At 40.3% G+C, this 14,190-nt stretch overlaps 1 protein-coding gene across 2 annotated transcripts in view; it reads right to left on the bottom strand.

The window, feature by feature from the left end:
- Positions 1 to 3,805: 3,805 nt before the first annotated feature.
- LOC141140046 (CD109 antigen-like) overlaps positions 3,806 to 14,190 on the bottom strand; it is a 343,299-nt gene continuing 332,914 nt past the window's right edge. For both annotated transcript variants that reach the window (XM_073626809.1, XM_073626808.1), the window contains one exon: positions 3,806 to 13,106. In XM_073626809.1, coding sequence (XP_073482910.1) covers positions 12,937 to 13,106 — 170 coding nt within the window. In that variant the 3' untranslated portion in view covers positions 3,806 to 12,936. The remainder of the gene's footprint in view (positions 13,107 to 14,190) is intronic.

Raw genomic sequence — 14,190 nt, 5'->3', positions numbered from 1 at the left:
CTGTGTGTTTCACTTTTGAATTTACCGCCGAACTCCATCCACGTGCGTCGCAACGCTCGCAGGGAACGGAGCTCGGCACTGTGAATCGAGCGAGACACAGCGGCTCGCCGATCACAGCGGGGAGACATCGCAGGATCCAGGGGACAAGGTAAGTATGCTCTTCCTGGATCCTGCGATGCAAGCCCGAGTCTGGCTCGGGGATACCGCTTTTGGTATAAAAAATCCAACCCGAGCCAGACTCGGGAATACCGCCAGGGAGGTTAAGAGGTATTGGGTACCTGCCCTCTATTTCTATATATGCTCCTATTTGGGGGCTCTCATGAAGACACTTAGGGGCCTTGATGAGATATTATGGCTTCCACATATATTTGCAAATGTTGCAAACTAAAACCCCTCTTTCTAAAGCATACTGTTAAACAGTGTTTGTTCTAAAATTTTGAAATTTTGTGAACAGGCATGTTTAACCATTTCTTACCAGCTTATCTGCGCTATACACTGAGCTGTGCACATCATCTTGACCCTGGCCAAAGATGGGAACCCATAAGAAGCCATCCAAAGATCTCAGCATGTGGTAGAGGAGCTCTGGGACACCCCAGGTGCTGGAGTGAATTTTTATGGAGGAATGGGCTACCTCCAGTCATACCTGCCCTCAAAATATCCATTGCTATATATGCTCCAAGCTGGAAGCTCTCAAAGATTAGAGTTAGGCCCCTTTCACACATGCAGGCCGTTTGTCCGTTTTTCATCCATTAATTGACAATTGAAAAATGAACATCAATGCATCTTTATGGAAAAATGCATGTAAACGGATGATCATCCATTTAAATCTGCATCCATTAAAATCTGTTTTTTTTGGAACCTATTTTTCTTTAAAAATTTCCTATTTCCTATTTCCATTAAAAAAATGAAACGGACGAAAAACGGATGTAAACAGACAAACGGTCAGTTTTTGCATTAGTTAGGAGCGTCCTAACAACCAGTGACTTATTGCTGCAGTGGGGATTCTGACAGCCCAGGCTGAATACAGTGGGACGCAGTATGTACAATAGACAAGGGGGGGGTGGGCAGTGTTTGCAGAGAGGAGCAGTGTTTACAGTGAGGAGGCTATGTCACTAGCTTGCTCTGACTGTCATTACCTCAGTTTGAATGTAATTGCTGGCTCTTTGTTTACTTTATAGCGCTGGAGAAGGAGCTGTCATTTGCTGAAGTAGAGAAAGGGGTGGGGGTCCCCCAGTGATGTCACCGGGTGACCCTGACCCTTTGTTTACTTTAGTGGAGAGCCGCATGACAGCTCCTTCTCCATCGCTTTAGAGTAAACAAAGAATCGGCAATTACATTCAGAGCTGGCAATGACATCCAGAGCTGGCAAGTCACATTGCAAGTCACATTGCTTGTATGTACACACTGTCCCTTTACTATAAACACTGCTCCTCCCCTGCCCCTTTCCTTGCACACACCATCTCTCCACCTCCCTTACCATAGAGAGGACATGTCACCTATATGCTATTACATAGGGGGCCATTGGCCTATGTAATAACAATAAAGTCATGTTTAAAAAAAAAAAAAAACATTTAAAAAAGACACGAAAAAAGTACGACTCCCCCCCCCCCCCCCCACATGTGCAAGTGTACATACAAAAACACACGCGTTTGGCGCCTACACACAAAAATGGAGATATATGTTATATATCACCAGACATGACAGAGTGGGATCAATAATTTTGGCACCAGAGCTCCTGGGTAACGCTAACCTGATGACCTGTAGGGGCTGTTAAAGCATCGCCTATGGAAAATTTAGGGTGTTGAAGGTTTTCTTGTGTTTTATTGCTTGACATGTTGGGTATCTTTTTACTTGGTGCAACTTCATCTTTTATATTTTACCAAAAATATTGGGTAATTTATTGCATTTGTGTGTCCTAAAGTTAACTTTAGTGTATCTATTACTGAAATGTTGCATTTCATGTGCTAATATCATGCAACATAAAAATTTTTAACTACCACAAATTAATTCTCTGCTTTCAGAAAATATATAATGTTTGGGAGTTTTAAGTAATCTTCAGCCCTAAAGGTATTTTGAATTGAATACAAGAGGGTTAGGATGGCCCTGCTCCTGCAAGCTTACAGTCTAAAAGGGAGGGGCTGCTGGAACAAAAGGTAATAACTGTGAGGAATGAACTGATTGGAGAAATAGAAGATTCAGCTATTAGCTAAAGGCAGGATAGAGTTCCCTGAGGAGATGAGTTTTCAGGGATCACCTAAAAGTGGACAGATAGCCAAACAGATTGGTAATGAGTTCCAGAGGATGGGAGAGGCTCTGGAGAAGTCCTGGAAACAATCATGGGAGGAGGAGACAAGGGAGCTAGAGAGCAGGAGGTCTTGGAAGGAGCGTAGAGGACGGTTTGGGTGATATTTGGAGACAAGATTGGTGATGTAGCTCGGAGCAGTGTTGTAAATGGCTTTGTATATTATTGTTACCGTTTTTAATTTTTTTGTTTGGCAATGGCAAGCCAGAGGAGGGATTGACATGGAGAGGTGGTGGACACTGAACGGTTGGTAAGGTGGATGAGTCTGTCAGCAGCATCAATGATAGACTGAAGGGGGATATTCTGCAGAAAGGCCAATGAGGAGGGAGTTACAATTTTCGAGTGATAACAAGGGAGTGAATAAGTTGCTTAGTGGTTTCAACAGTTAAAAAGGGGCATATTTTGGAGATGTTACGGAGGTGAAGTCTGCAAGATTTGGACAGCGATTGGATTTGGGGCTGAAAGGACTGGTCAGAGTGCAGGAGTACACCTAGCACCCTGGCATGAGGGGAGGGACTGATGGCTGTAACATTGATCTTGATGGAAAAGTCATGGGAGGGGGCACGGGCAGGGGGGAATATTATGAGCTCAGTTTTAGAAAGATTGAGCTTGAGGAAGTGGTGTGACATTCATGCTGGTATGTCAATTAGTAAGTGTGTAATGTGAGAGGAGACTGAAGGAGTGAGGTGAGGAGTAGGGAGCTAGATTTGTGTGTCATCAGCATAGAGAGGGTGCTGGGAGTATAAAGGTACTATAAGAATATAGGACTGGGGTGTTTGCCCCCTAGATCAGTACTAACAAATATAACTGGGCTGGTGGTCCAGTGTGTAGATGCTTCTCCATTCAGACACTGATCAGAGCGGAATCAGTAAGTAACACATGTGAGGCATTATATAGCTACCTGTAAATCATTCTAGCATACGGTCACAGCAGTTGGTAGGGGTAAAGTAGAGTTAGTAGAGTAGCAATTGGTGAAGTTGACTTCCTTAGTCTGTAAAGTATCATATAACTAAATGCTGACAGCTGCAAAAGAAACTGATGCTAACCAGTCACTGTGACACTGAGGCACACTTCGCAAGGCACACTTTCTTTATCCCACAGAAATTTGTCCTTATCATGAAAAGGAACATGTTTTTCCTTCAAGGCTAAATGTTTCCAGTCCTCCTGTGAAAAATATTGACAAACTAACCATTAACTGAATGCAGGTGTCAGCTGTCAGCTCCACTTTACTGTGGTCAAGTGAGAATTTCAAAGTTGAAGTCACATAGGGTAGCTATCTCTTGCATGTTACAAGGCCACAGGTTTTTTTTCTGTGCTGGAATAAATGTTTCCACATAGAACATTTACCCTACTCATAGTAAGAAACCTGCATAGGAAAAATCAGGCTCCTTAGTTTGATGTGTTTAGGCTTTCTGGATTACTTGCAAAAATTATAGTAGACATTCTTTACCATGCCTTGAAATGGTAAATATAAATTAATACACAAAAAAAATAAAACACAGAAACTATTTAAAAAAACTGAATTTTAATGAGGCAAAGCAAGCAAAGCAAAATAACCTTAACTTAAAAGCTCAAATTACTATTTTCAATGTAAAATGGTTGTATAAAAAGAATCAATTTTTTAAATAAAATTGACAAGTACAGTACAGTATTCAACATATTCTAGGCCAATAATATCAACCTCCTTGGCATATCTGCCCCAGTTTCATATAGAAGTCTTCTTGTCTTTTTCAAAGAAGCCTTTACATTTGTCTGGTAACAGGTTTTATATGCTGTACACAGTCACCTACCTATACTATCATGGTCTACTTTGGAACATAGCTTTTATTTTATTTTGGCAGAATACTTCTACAGGCTTCAAGCAAGCAGTAGGAACTCTATCTTGCCAACCGATTCTACCCTATCCAAACTATTAGTTGTAAACATGTACTCTCAATTATATATGCCAAATTGCCATCTTGTTCTATATTAGTAAACTCAACTGATCTCAAATCCATTTTACTAACTAAAGAAGCACCCACTTTTTTTGAAAAAAATCAAGCAAAAAAACTCCACAACTCAACGTGTTTCGTCAGGAGTGTCTAAAACAAAAAGTGGCATGTTCTCAGTGCCCCCCAAAAATATATATATATCAAATCAAATAAAAACAAACAAATAATGTATACATGTATACATATCGACTAAACTAAAGTTTATTGAGACTAGTGGGATATGACATGCATAAGGGGATGTATGTCAGACCTTATATGCTAAAACCTTTAAAAAATATAATCCTAGATATAGGGGTTTTCTTTTGTGAAAAACACATCTCCGCTTTAATATACATGGGTCAAGGTGAATGTATTGTGACACTTCTCTAAATGTATAATAGATGGTAGAAACTACCAACCCACGCAAATGGAAGCTGGTTAAACTAATATAGATGAAGGAGCAGCACGTTATAATGGTGATTGAAAAAAAAAAATTAACAAATTAATTACAAACCGCTCTCCTTGTAAAGTGCAAGTGCAGGTGACACACTCTAATGTAAACAAAGTAAATGTAATATATATATATAGTGATAATCATAAATAAATATCACCTAACAGCATCAAAAATTGAAAAATCAAAAACAAAACAAAAACAAGTGAAAGCAACAGTTCAAATCCAAAATAAATTCAAAAAATTAAATTCAAAAATTGTAATCAAAAAAGTGCTCAAATAATGTTGAAATCGGACTCCTGGATAAATCCTCCTGGGGTTGGTTCAGCAAGGCATCAGACAACAGTAATTCACCACCATCACCGGCCACAGGAGTCCGATTTCAACATTATTTGAACACTTTTTTGATTACAATTTTTGAATTTAATTTTTTGAATTTATTTTGGATTTGAACTGTTGTTTTCACTTGTTTTTGTTTTGTTTTTGATTTTTCAATTTTTGATGTTTGATTATCTGCTGTTTTCACTTAGGTGATATTTATTTATGAGTATCATTATTGACACTATATATATATATATATATATATATATATATATACTACATTTACTTTGTTTACATTAGAGTGTGTCATCTGCACTTGCACTTTACAGGGAGCGCGGTTTGTAATTAATTTGTTAATTATTGTTTTTCACTTCTCTAAATGTGACACCTTTAGAGGCCACATTTTATATATTTATTTCTCCCGGAAGCTTGTTTTTTTTTTTTGCTTAGGGCTTGGCAGAAGAGCACCAATCACCCATGTGTTTAAGCCACAATCACAATGATTTATAGGTAGGAGGGCCTGCTACTAGGTGGATCAATAAATGTGAATGCCCAGCCGTGGCCTAAATGCTGCACAGGACATGTACTGTAGCTACATGTGAAAAATGTAATCTAAGTGGTTATTAATATTTTTCTAAAGGCAGCTCTTCTAGCTTGGTAATGAAAAGAGAATCATCTTGTACATGTCTGTTACAACAATGTTACAACCATGTTACACCATGTGACAGATTAAACCAGCATACAACTAAATATCAGTATAACATACTATACATTTTTTTCACTGTAGGGTGCACCTAAACATTTGTTTGCCTAAATTATACCTTTCAACCATTTAGAAAAATCAGTTCTGAAGAACTTCCCCAGAATATCAAAGGATGCAATGTGAAGCACCTCTCAGTAAATTTAGATGATATGTTGCAATGTGGAAGTTGCCAGGGGTATCTGAATGGGCCCAGAATTTAAGGTCTTCTAAGTTACCGTGCAGTGATGTGTTTCTAGAAACTTGAACCAACTGGCATGTGATGGTTCTATTATGTGTATGCAGGGCCGCCATCAGGGGGGTACAGCCCACACACTTGTAAGGGGCCCAAGAGTCTAGAAGGGCCCGGCTGTCTGGCGGGGATGAGAGAAGGCAAGGAGGGGTGCATGAGAGCTCCGTGTCTGCGCTGGCTTTCAGAATGTGTGCAAGTCAGCAGCTGCTGCTGTGTCACTTACATCGGGCTCTTTGCTGCCACCTCTGGTAAATTCCAGCATGTGCACTCCTCGTGTATTTTCCACAAGAGCTGGGACCAGGAACAGCACCTTCCAAGTAAGGACTAATGTACAACAGAAGAGGAACGGGGGTGGGGTGGTGTACATGTGTGTGTCTGTGTACATATGTGTGTGTGTCTGTGTACATATGTGTGTGTGCCTGTGTACATATGTGTGTGTGTGTGTGTGTGTGTGCCAGTGCATGTGTACATGTGTGTGTGCCTGTGTTTATGTGTGTGTCTGTATGTGCCTGTGTACGTGTGTGAGGGGGGCTTAGAGCGTACAGGTGTGTGGGGGGCTGAGAGCGTACAGGTGTTAGGGAAGCTGAGAGCGTACAGGTGTGTGGGGGGCTGAGAGCGTACAGGTGTGTGGGGGGCTGAGAGCGTACAGGTGTGAGGGGGGCTGAGAGCATACAGGTGTGAGGGGGGCTGAGAGCATACAGGTGTGTGGGGGGCTGAGAGCGTACAGGTGTGTGGGGGGCTGAGAGCGTACAGGTGTTAGGGGAGCTGAGAGCGTACAGGTGTGTGGGGGGCTGAGAGCGTACAGGTGTGTGGGGGGCTGAGAGCGTACAGGTGTGAGGGGGGCTGAGAGCATACAGGTGTGTGGGGGGCTGAGAGCGTACAGGTGTGTTGGGGGCTGAGAGCGTACAGGTGTTGGGGGGCTGAGAGCATACAGGTGTGTGGGGGGCTGAGAGCGTACAGGTGTGTGGGGGCTGAGAGCGTACAGGTGTGTGGGGGGCTGAGAGCGTACAGGTGTGTGGGGGGCTGAGAGTGTACAGGTGTGTGGGGGGCTGAGAGCGTACAGGTGAGAGGGGGGCTGAGAACGTACAGGTGTTAGGGGGTTGAGAAAGAACATATGTGAAGAGGGGCTTCGAGCTTACTAGTGTGAGGGGGGCTGCGAGCGTACAACTGCTGGTTTGGGATGTTTCTTTTGGGCAAAATATAAATATGAAAGCACTGATGACTTATAATACACTGTTCATTTTCATATATGACGTTGTAAGTGTTAGAATAAAATTGCATGGAAGGACTTGATGGGACGGCCAGTGGGCAGGCCCTGGGGAATGTTGGCAGTCAGGCCTGGGGGGCCCAGGCCTAAAGCTGTCTAAGGGGCCCCACAATTTCTGATGGCTGCCCTGTGTGTATGTATCGGTCTGTCATCTGTGCTAACAACTTTCACTTACAATCATGCACAGCTTAAACAGACTTAAGCTGGCCATACATGGCTGGTTCAGCAGTGACCGAATTTTAAACCAGGCACCCTGGATTTACAGAAGTCGATTCATCTTCTGGGCAACCACCCTGTCAGGTTTTTTCCAAATGATCAGTGTCACTGGCTATAGCTAGCAACACTGATCATTGTGTTCTGAGAGCAGGGGAGGCTCCCCACCATCAACACACAGTAGCACAGTGGCGGGGATCCCCACATCCACCTTGAAAGTGTGAATGGGGAAGTTGGTACATTTTTTTTTCCGTTTAACCTGCTGGTTGAATGAAGAAAAATATTTAATGTATGTCCTGCCTTAGGCCAGCCTTAGACAGAGCAATTTTCTTTCCTGCAAACACGGGATGCAGAAAAGAAAAATGCTTGATTCCCCCAGCAACACAGCCATTGTGCTTTCCCAGTGGGGGAAGCCGTTCTCAGTGGGAGAACACAGTTACATAGTTACATAGTAAGTGAGGTTGAAAAAAGTCCATCAAGTCCAACCTATGTGTGTGATTATATGTCAGTATTGCATTGTATATCCCTGTATGTTGCGGTCGTTCAGATGCTTATCTAATGGTTTTTGTAAACTATCGATGCTCCCCGCTGAGACCACTGCTTGTGGAAGGGAAATCCACATCCTTGCCGCACTTACAGTAAAGAACCCTCTATTTAGTTTAAGGTTAAACCTCTTTTCTTCTTATTTTAATGAGTGGCCATGTGTCTTGTTAAACTCCCTTCCGCAAAAAAGTTTTATCCCTATTGTGGAGTCACCAGTACGGTATTTATAAATTGATATCATATCCCCTCTCAAGCATCTCTTCTCCAGAGAGAATAAGTTCAATGCTCTCAACCTTTCCTCATAACTAATATCCTCCAGACCCTTTATTAGCTTTGTTGCACTTCTTTGTACTCGCTTCATTTCAAGTACATCCTTCCTGAGGACTGGTGCCTAGAACTGGACAGCATACTCCAGCTGCGGCTGGACCAGAGTCTTGTAGATTGGGAGAATTATTGTTTTATCTCTGGAGTTGATCCCCTTTTTAATGCATGCAAATATTCTGTTTGCTTTGTTAGCAGCAGCTTGGCATTGCATGCCATTGCTCAGCCTATCATCTACTAGGACCCCCAAGTCCTTTACCATTCTAGATACCCCCAAAGGTTCTCCCCCAGTGTATAGATTGCGTTCATATTTTTGCCACCCAAATGCATTATTTTACATTTTTCTACATTAAACCTCATTTGCCATGTAGTTGCCCACCCCATTAATTTGTTCAGATCTTTTTGCAAGGTTTCCCCATCCTGCAGAGAAGTTATTGTCCTGCTTAGCTTAGTATCGTCCGCAAATACAGAGATTGAACTATTTACCCCATCCTCCAGGTCGTTTATGAGCAAAATAAATAGGATTGGTCCTAGCACAGAACCCTGGGGGATCAGTGATTAATATATGATATAATAATCGCATGTAAAATCCGACAGGCTGGTTGTACCCAAGTTGATCGATGAATCAAATTAAGTGCATTCAGATTGCCCATACATGGTTTGAATCTCGGCCACTCCCTGTCGAACTGTCTATGGTCGGCTTTACTGTACCTGTTTGCATCTTCCTCGAAATCACACTTGGCCAATGTGTCATGTTAAAGTCTATGTAAACCCTAACATTGATCCTTCTCTAATTTGCTCCCTGTTGGTTTGCTAACTAAAAAAAAAAATACATAAAAAAAAAAAATAATAAAAAGATAAAAATAAAAAAAAACAAATTCTTATCAGAAATTCAGACCTGTCCTGTCTCCTGTGTAAACTTTCAGTGTTTTCTCAAGGAGCTTAATCAGCCTGCTAGTTCTTATCTGAACTACAGGTCAAATCGTGTTCATGATGTGTGTGATTTAGTATTGCGTTTATGCTGTGTGGTCAGCACACAATAGGAATTAGTAGCTAAAAGCACTTCTGGCTAATCAACTGCCATCTTTCTGCACTTGCTTTAAATGGATAAAACATGAGGAAATGTGCATTTAGTGTAGAAATATACTACATAAATGTAAACTATATGTGGACGGTCTTGACTCCTCCCTCCCCAGCAGGGCTCTATGGGTAGTGTAGTAAATAGGGTTTCCTCGGACTCCCGTACATGCGCTCTGGCGTTCTTTTCGTCTGCATTGAATCAGTGACATCAGACGCCGGCTCGATGGAGGACAGATAAGATCGGCTTGTCTGGCTGTTTGATCAGCCAGAGCCGGAGGGCCAGACTCTATCGAGCGGCGTCTCTTTTACCGGTAAGTTCCGCAGCTGTTTAAACGATTTCTAGCTTACCATTTCTGAACACTCTTATATGGAAGCTTTATTATAATATCCTTTGAACCCTATTTACTGTCCAATTCATTTTCATCAGCACGGGTTCCTTCTCAATTGGTACCCTATTCACTATCAATCAAGATTTTTTGAGAGACATTTGTCCCACTTAATATTCAATAAGTTTGTAATTATTTCATTCTTACGACTTTTTGACTTATCTTATCTACATAGTATCCCTCACAACACATATCTCTTTGAATCTCAGTTATTTATTTATCTGCGATCCCAGTTTTTTCATTGAAATTTAGTTTTTTCTTTCTATTTATTTTTAGCATTACTCCCTGCAGTTAATATCGGTGTAGGCATTCTAAGGCTGAGTTTGATCTCATGTGTTCAGCATTATACTGCCCTCAGTGAGTATTTATCATTTGAGATATTTTTCCTATTCTATACTCACTACATAATTCTCATTTATATACTTTTTTTATACTTTTTTATTACTAATGATACAATTAATAAAAATTTCTTGTTTCATAGTCTCGCCTTTCTGTCCTCTTTCTGACCATCTCCCTTGTGTATGGGGGTTATTACAGGATTGTTGGGTCCAGCTCTTGTTTTTCTTTGGTGGCAACTTGCTGTAGGGTGAGCGTTTTTGTCCGTGATGTCTGTTTCAACACCACACTCTCATTAAAAACAATTATATATGTATTTTTTGGTAACTCATTGTAATTCTCTGTCTTTATATTTGTTTTATTTAGTTCTTTACGCTACTTTTGTCACATCCCCTGAAGAAGTAATCAGCGAAACATGTCGGGCTAATGTGCAATGTATTGGTTTGCTGTAACCTACTAAATTCTTGTGACCACTATATTATTGTCATTATTGTGAATGTTTTCTTTGGATTTTTTAACTTTGCTAAAATAAAAAATATTACAAAATATTTTTAAACAAATGTATTTCTTTGGGACTCTTTTTGGCACCGCTAAAATCCCCACATTTTCCTTGTTCTAATCTCTCATACTACATGAATGTTTTTTTCCTGACATAAAATGTAAGTACTGTATATACACACTATGCTATCTAAGAGAAACCTGCCATCTTCCTGTCTCCCTAGAAGATTGATATCATCTTTGATCAGGCACCATCCAGCATCATCATCTACATCTTGGACTAAGATGCCGATAAGTATACAACATTACCTTGTAAGCGGTGGTGTAATTTGTAATCTTTATGCCTTAGTTTTTTTTACAGATTGTATTACTTCCTGTAATACAATCTGTACAGATACAAATCTGTACAATACAGATTGAGGTTATCTCCTGTTTAAGTGAAAGATGACAGGGGAAACACTTTTCTTTCTGCCTGCAGAAGACCAATGACATTATTCTTCTAAAAATGCTCTACACAGGCCTTGGCAATATCACTTGGCTGTAATTCAAGGACTGTTTTCAGTGAAGGTATAGTTTATTTATAAAATTATTCTGTATGCTACAATGTATATATCATAGCATGACTCAGTTTTTTTCATGCACACTTATACATTTACCCATAGGTTCACTTGTAAGTGCCCCCTAACATTTAACATTAGAATGAAGCTAGGCCTGTAACATACATTTACATTTTAACATTAAAGTGGAGTTCCACCCACTTTTACAACTCTTCAGCATCCCTCACTATACTGTACACTGTAAACGAATTGGATATATATAGTTTTTTTTTACTCAGCACTTACTGTATATCTGCTGTATTCATTTTTCACTTCCCCCTCCCTGGCCCCGGCCCATCGCATCATTTCCTGCTTGCAATGCCTTCTGGGAAGGGGCGACAACTTCCTATGACACTGCCGTTGCTATGGAAACCTGACCTGAAACCTATTACACTGCTTGTGCTGCACTGAGCATGTGCGAGATCTGCAAGGATGAGATCCAGGAAGAAATACAGTCTGGCTTTAGATGCCCAGACTTAAGATGGCCACGGCCTGCTGTAAGTTTATAAAATAACAAACTACTGCTATAAACTAACAAAACAGACCTTAGTTTACAGACTAACTTTACTAGAATACATTAAGCTTGTGTATTATAGGGGTATTTTTATTTAAAAAGTATAATTTCAGCTGGAACACCACTTTAATATAGCGTACAGCTTTAGAAAAGTCCTCATTACAGATGAAATGTTCACTATAAAGAACTATATAGCGTTTTCTGCCAAGATTTTGGAAATATATGTTAATATCATAAAGGTATTCTATTTTAATGGGCCAGTCCATGCAAAACTGGTATTTTAGTTTTTTGGTAGATGCTGAAGACCTAAATCTCAATTACTGTTCGAGTCCCACCTTCCTTGTCAGATTTGTATTGTGATTTATTGAGCGCAGTGGGAAGGTATGGTGCAAGAGCTTGTTTCTGGAGTTCTATAAGATTTAAGAAAGCTGAAACCATCAGACCCCAGCTGTGGTTAAATTTCTGGTGGACTGGTCCTTTAAATTTATTTTATGCTTTTACTGCATGTATTTTTCTAAAGCCATCTACAAATTTATTTCATGCAAGTAAAGGAAAAAAAACACATCATGCTCCTGAGAATTTTGTAAAACTGCTGTTTTTGTTTGCCCTCATTTTTTTTATCCTCAGTTAGTGGCACATAGTACCATATGTGGCTCTCAGATGCCTCTTGGCTGCACCTGCTGCATTATATACTTTGAATAAATTATTATTGGTTTTATGCTATTACAATCTAAATAATTTAAAATGGTCTAAACTTAAGAAAGGACTTCAGAGTGCAATCTTTGTCTAGTTGGTATAGTTTACCTCACCAGTACTTGTAATTTGGCTTCTAAGAGGTAAATACTGAATTGGGAGAATTTTTTTATTCACCTGTATATATATTTACATGTTGACCTGTTTGGTCTGCAGAGACACATATAATTCAGGCCAAACATCATGATTGTATAATTGTATGATTTTTCCACAAATTGGACTAAGCTGTGTGCAAATGTTCAGATAAATCCAATTATTTGCAGATTTTGACAGTTCCTCAGCTTTATCAATTGATTCACACAAAATTACCCTGTAATACAAGGTGAAAAATTCCAAGACTTGCTATAAAGTCAACACCTGTAGATTGCAAAACATAATGCCCTCCAGATTTCTTTAGAGTAGTAAACAATATAAAATCAGCATCAGTGTTGAAAGAAATTTGGCTGTTGATAGATGGAAACTGTGACTATTATTTTTACATGATTTGCAGTCATCTTTGCAGAATGTACATGGGGATAGATTTTGCATCACCTCTGAATTGTAGCACTTTACTGTTCTTCTTCCTAGAGAAAAAAAAAAGACAAAAAGCATTAGAATATACAAACAGTAGCACATTTTGTTTCATTGTTTCATTAAAGGCTAACTCCACATTTAGCACCATGTTACATATTTAGGGTGTAACATGGTGCAAAGCCCCCCCATGACAGCGTGCTGGGGTTTCTTCTCTCCCATAGCCGTTGTCACTTTTGAAATTGCTGTAATTGTGTGGGGCTCCTTAGTAGCTTTGGTTCTTTGGGCTGAACTACATTAGAGATAATCTGTCGGAGAAACATCTCTTCCTCCATTAATACAATTTCTGAGATTTAGATTAATAACAGGATCCCCTCCACCATTCAGAGGTCATGTTATATAGCCAGTGTAAATAATAAAGAAATTTGCTCAATGGGCGAGGAGAGGAATGGTCCCGGTAGGACTCTAATACAGTTTAGCCCCTAGACCCAAGCTATCAGCTTTCACAAGATCAGAAGTTCATCACCAGGAAGCGGACTGGGCACCCAGCTGAGAAGATTTCTGGACGACCCAGCTACCTGCATGTCATTAGATATACTTATTATGATTACAGATAAGTTAGGTCACTAAAGCTGTAGAAAAAAGAAAATTGCTGAACTCCAGTTTAAGTCTACAGTGACAGGAATAATATGCATTACGTATCTTGGGCTATGGCACTTCTTTCTGATGCTCCATGTTGTAGCTGAGCTTTAACCTTTTGGAAGAATGGCCTCCACTAAAAGGAGGTGTCTACATCACACAAGCAGTGATGTGTACACCTGAGGAAGAATCGCCCAAAGTAAACAGAAGAAGAGATAAGGATTGTCATGTGAACATGGCTTCAGGTAATTAAAACTGACATTTGGACAGGTTTCTTTTTTTTCATACCAGTATTTAAAAAGGAGTGGGAAGAAGGCATAGTAGGAGGGGTGGCTAATATCTTGGAGCTGGGCTTTTAACCAGTTCACCTTAGTGTGATTGCAATTAGTGGGTGTCGGTGGACATCAGGTCCACGGGACCCGCTGATCAGTTCCTGCTGTGTAAAATCATAGTGGGAGCAAGTCGCCGGCAGTGTGCACTCACACCCCTAACCCGGAA

The sequence above is a fragment of the Aquarana catesbeiana genome, linkage group LG04 (assembly GCF_042186555.1).
Source record: "Aquarana catesbeiana isolate 2022-GZ linkage group LG04, ASM4218655v1, whole genome shotgun sequence".
Classification (NCBI taxonomy): Eukaryota; Metazoa; Chordata; class Amphibia; order Anura; family Ranidae; genus Aquarana; species Aquarana catesbeiana.
The sequence above is the reverse complement of the archived record's forward strand: the minus strand, read 5'-3'. Positions and strand labels throughout refer to the sequence as shown.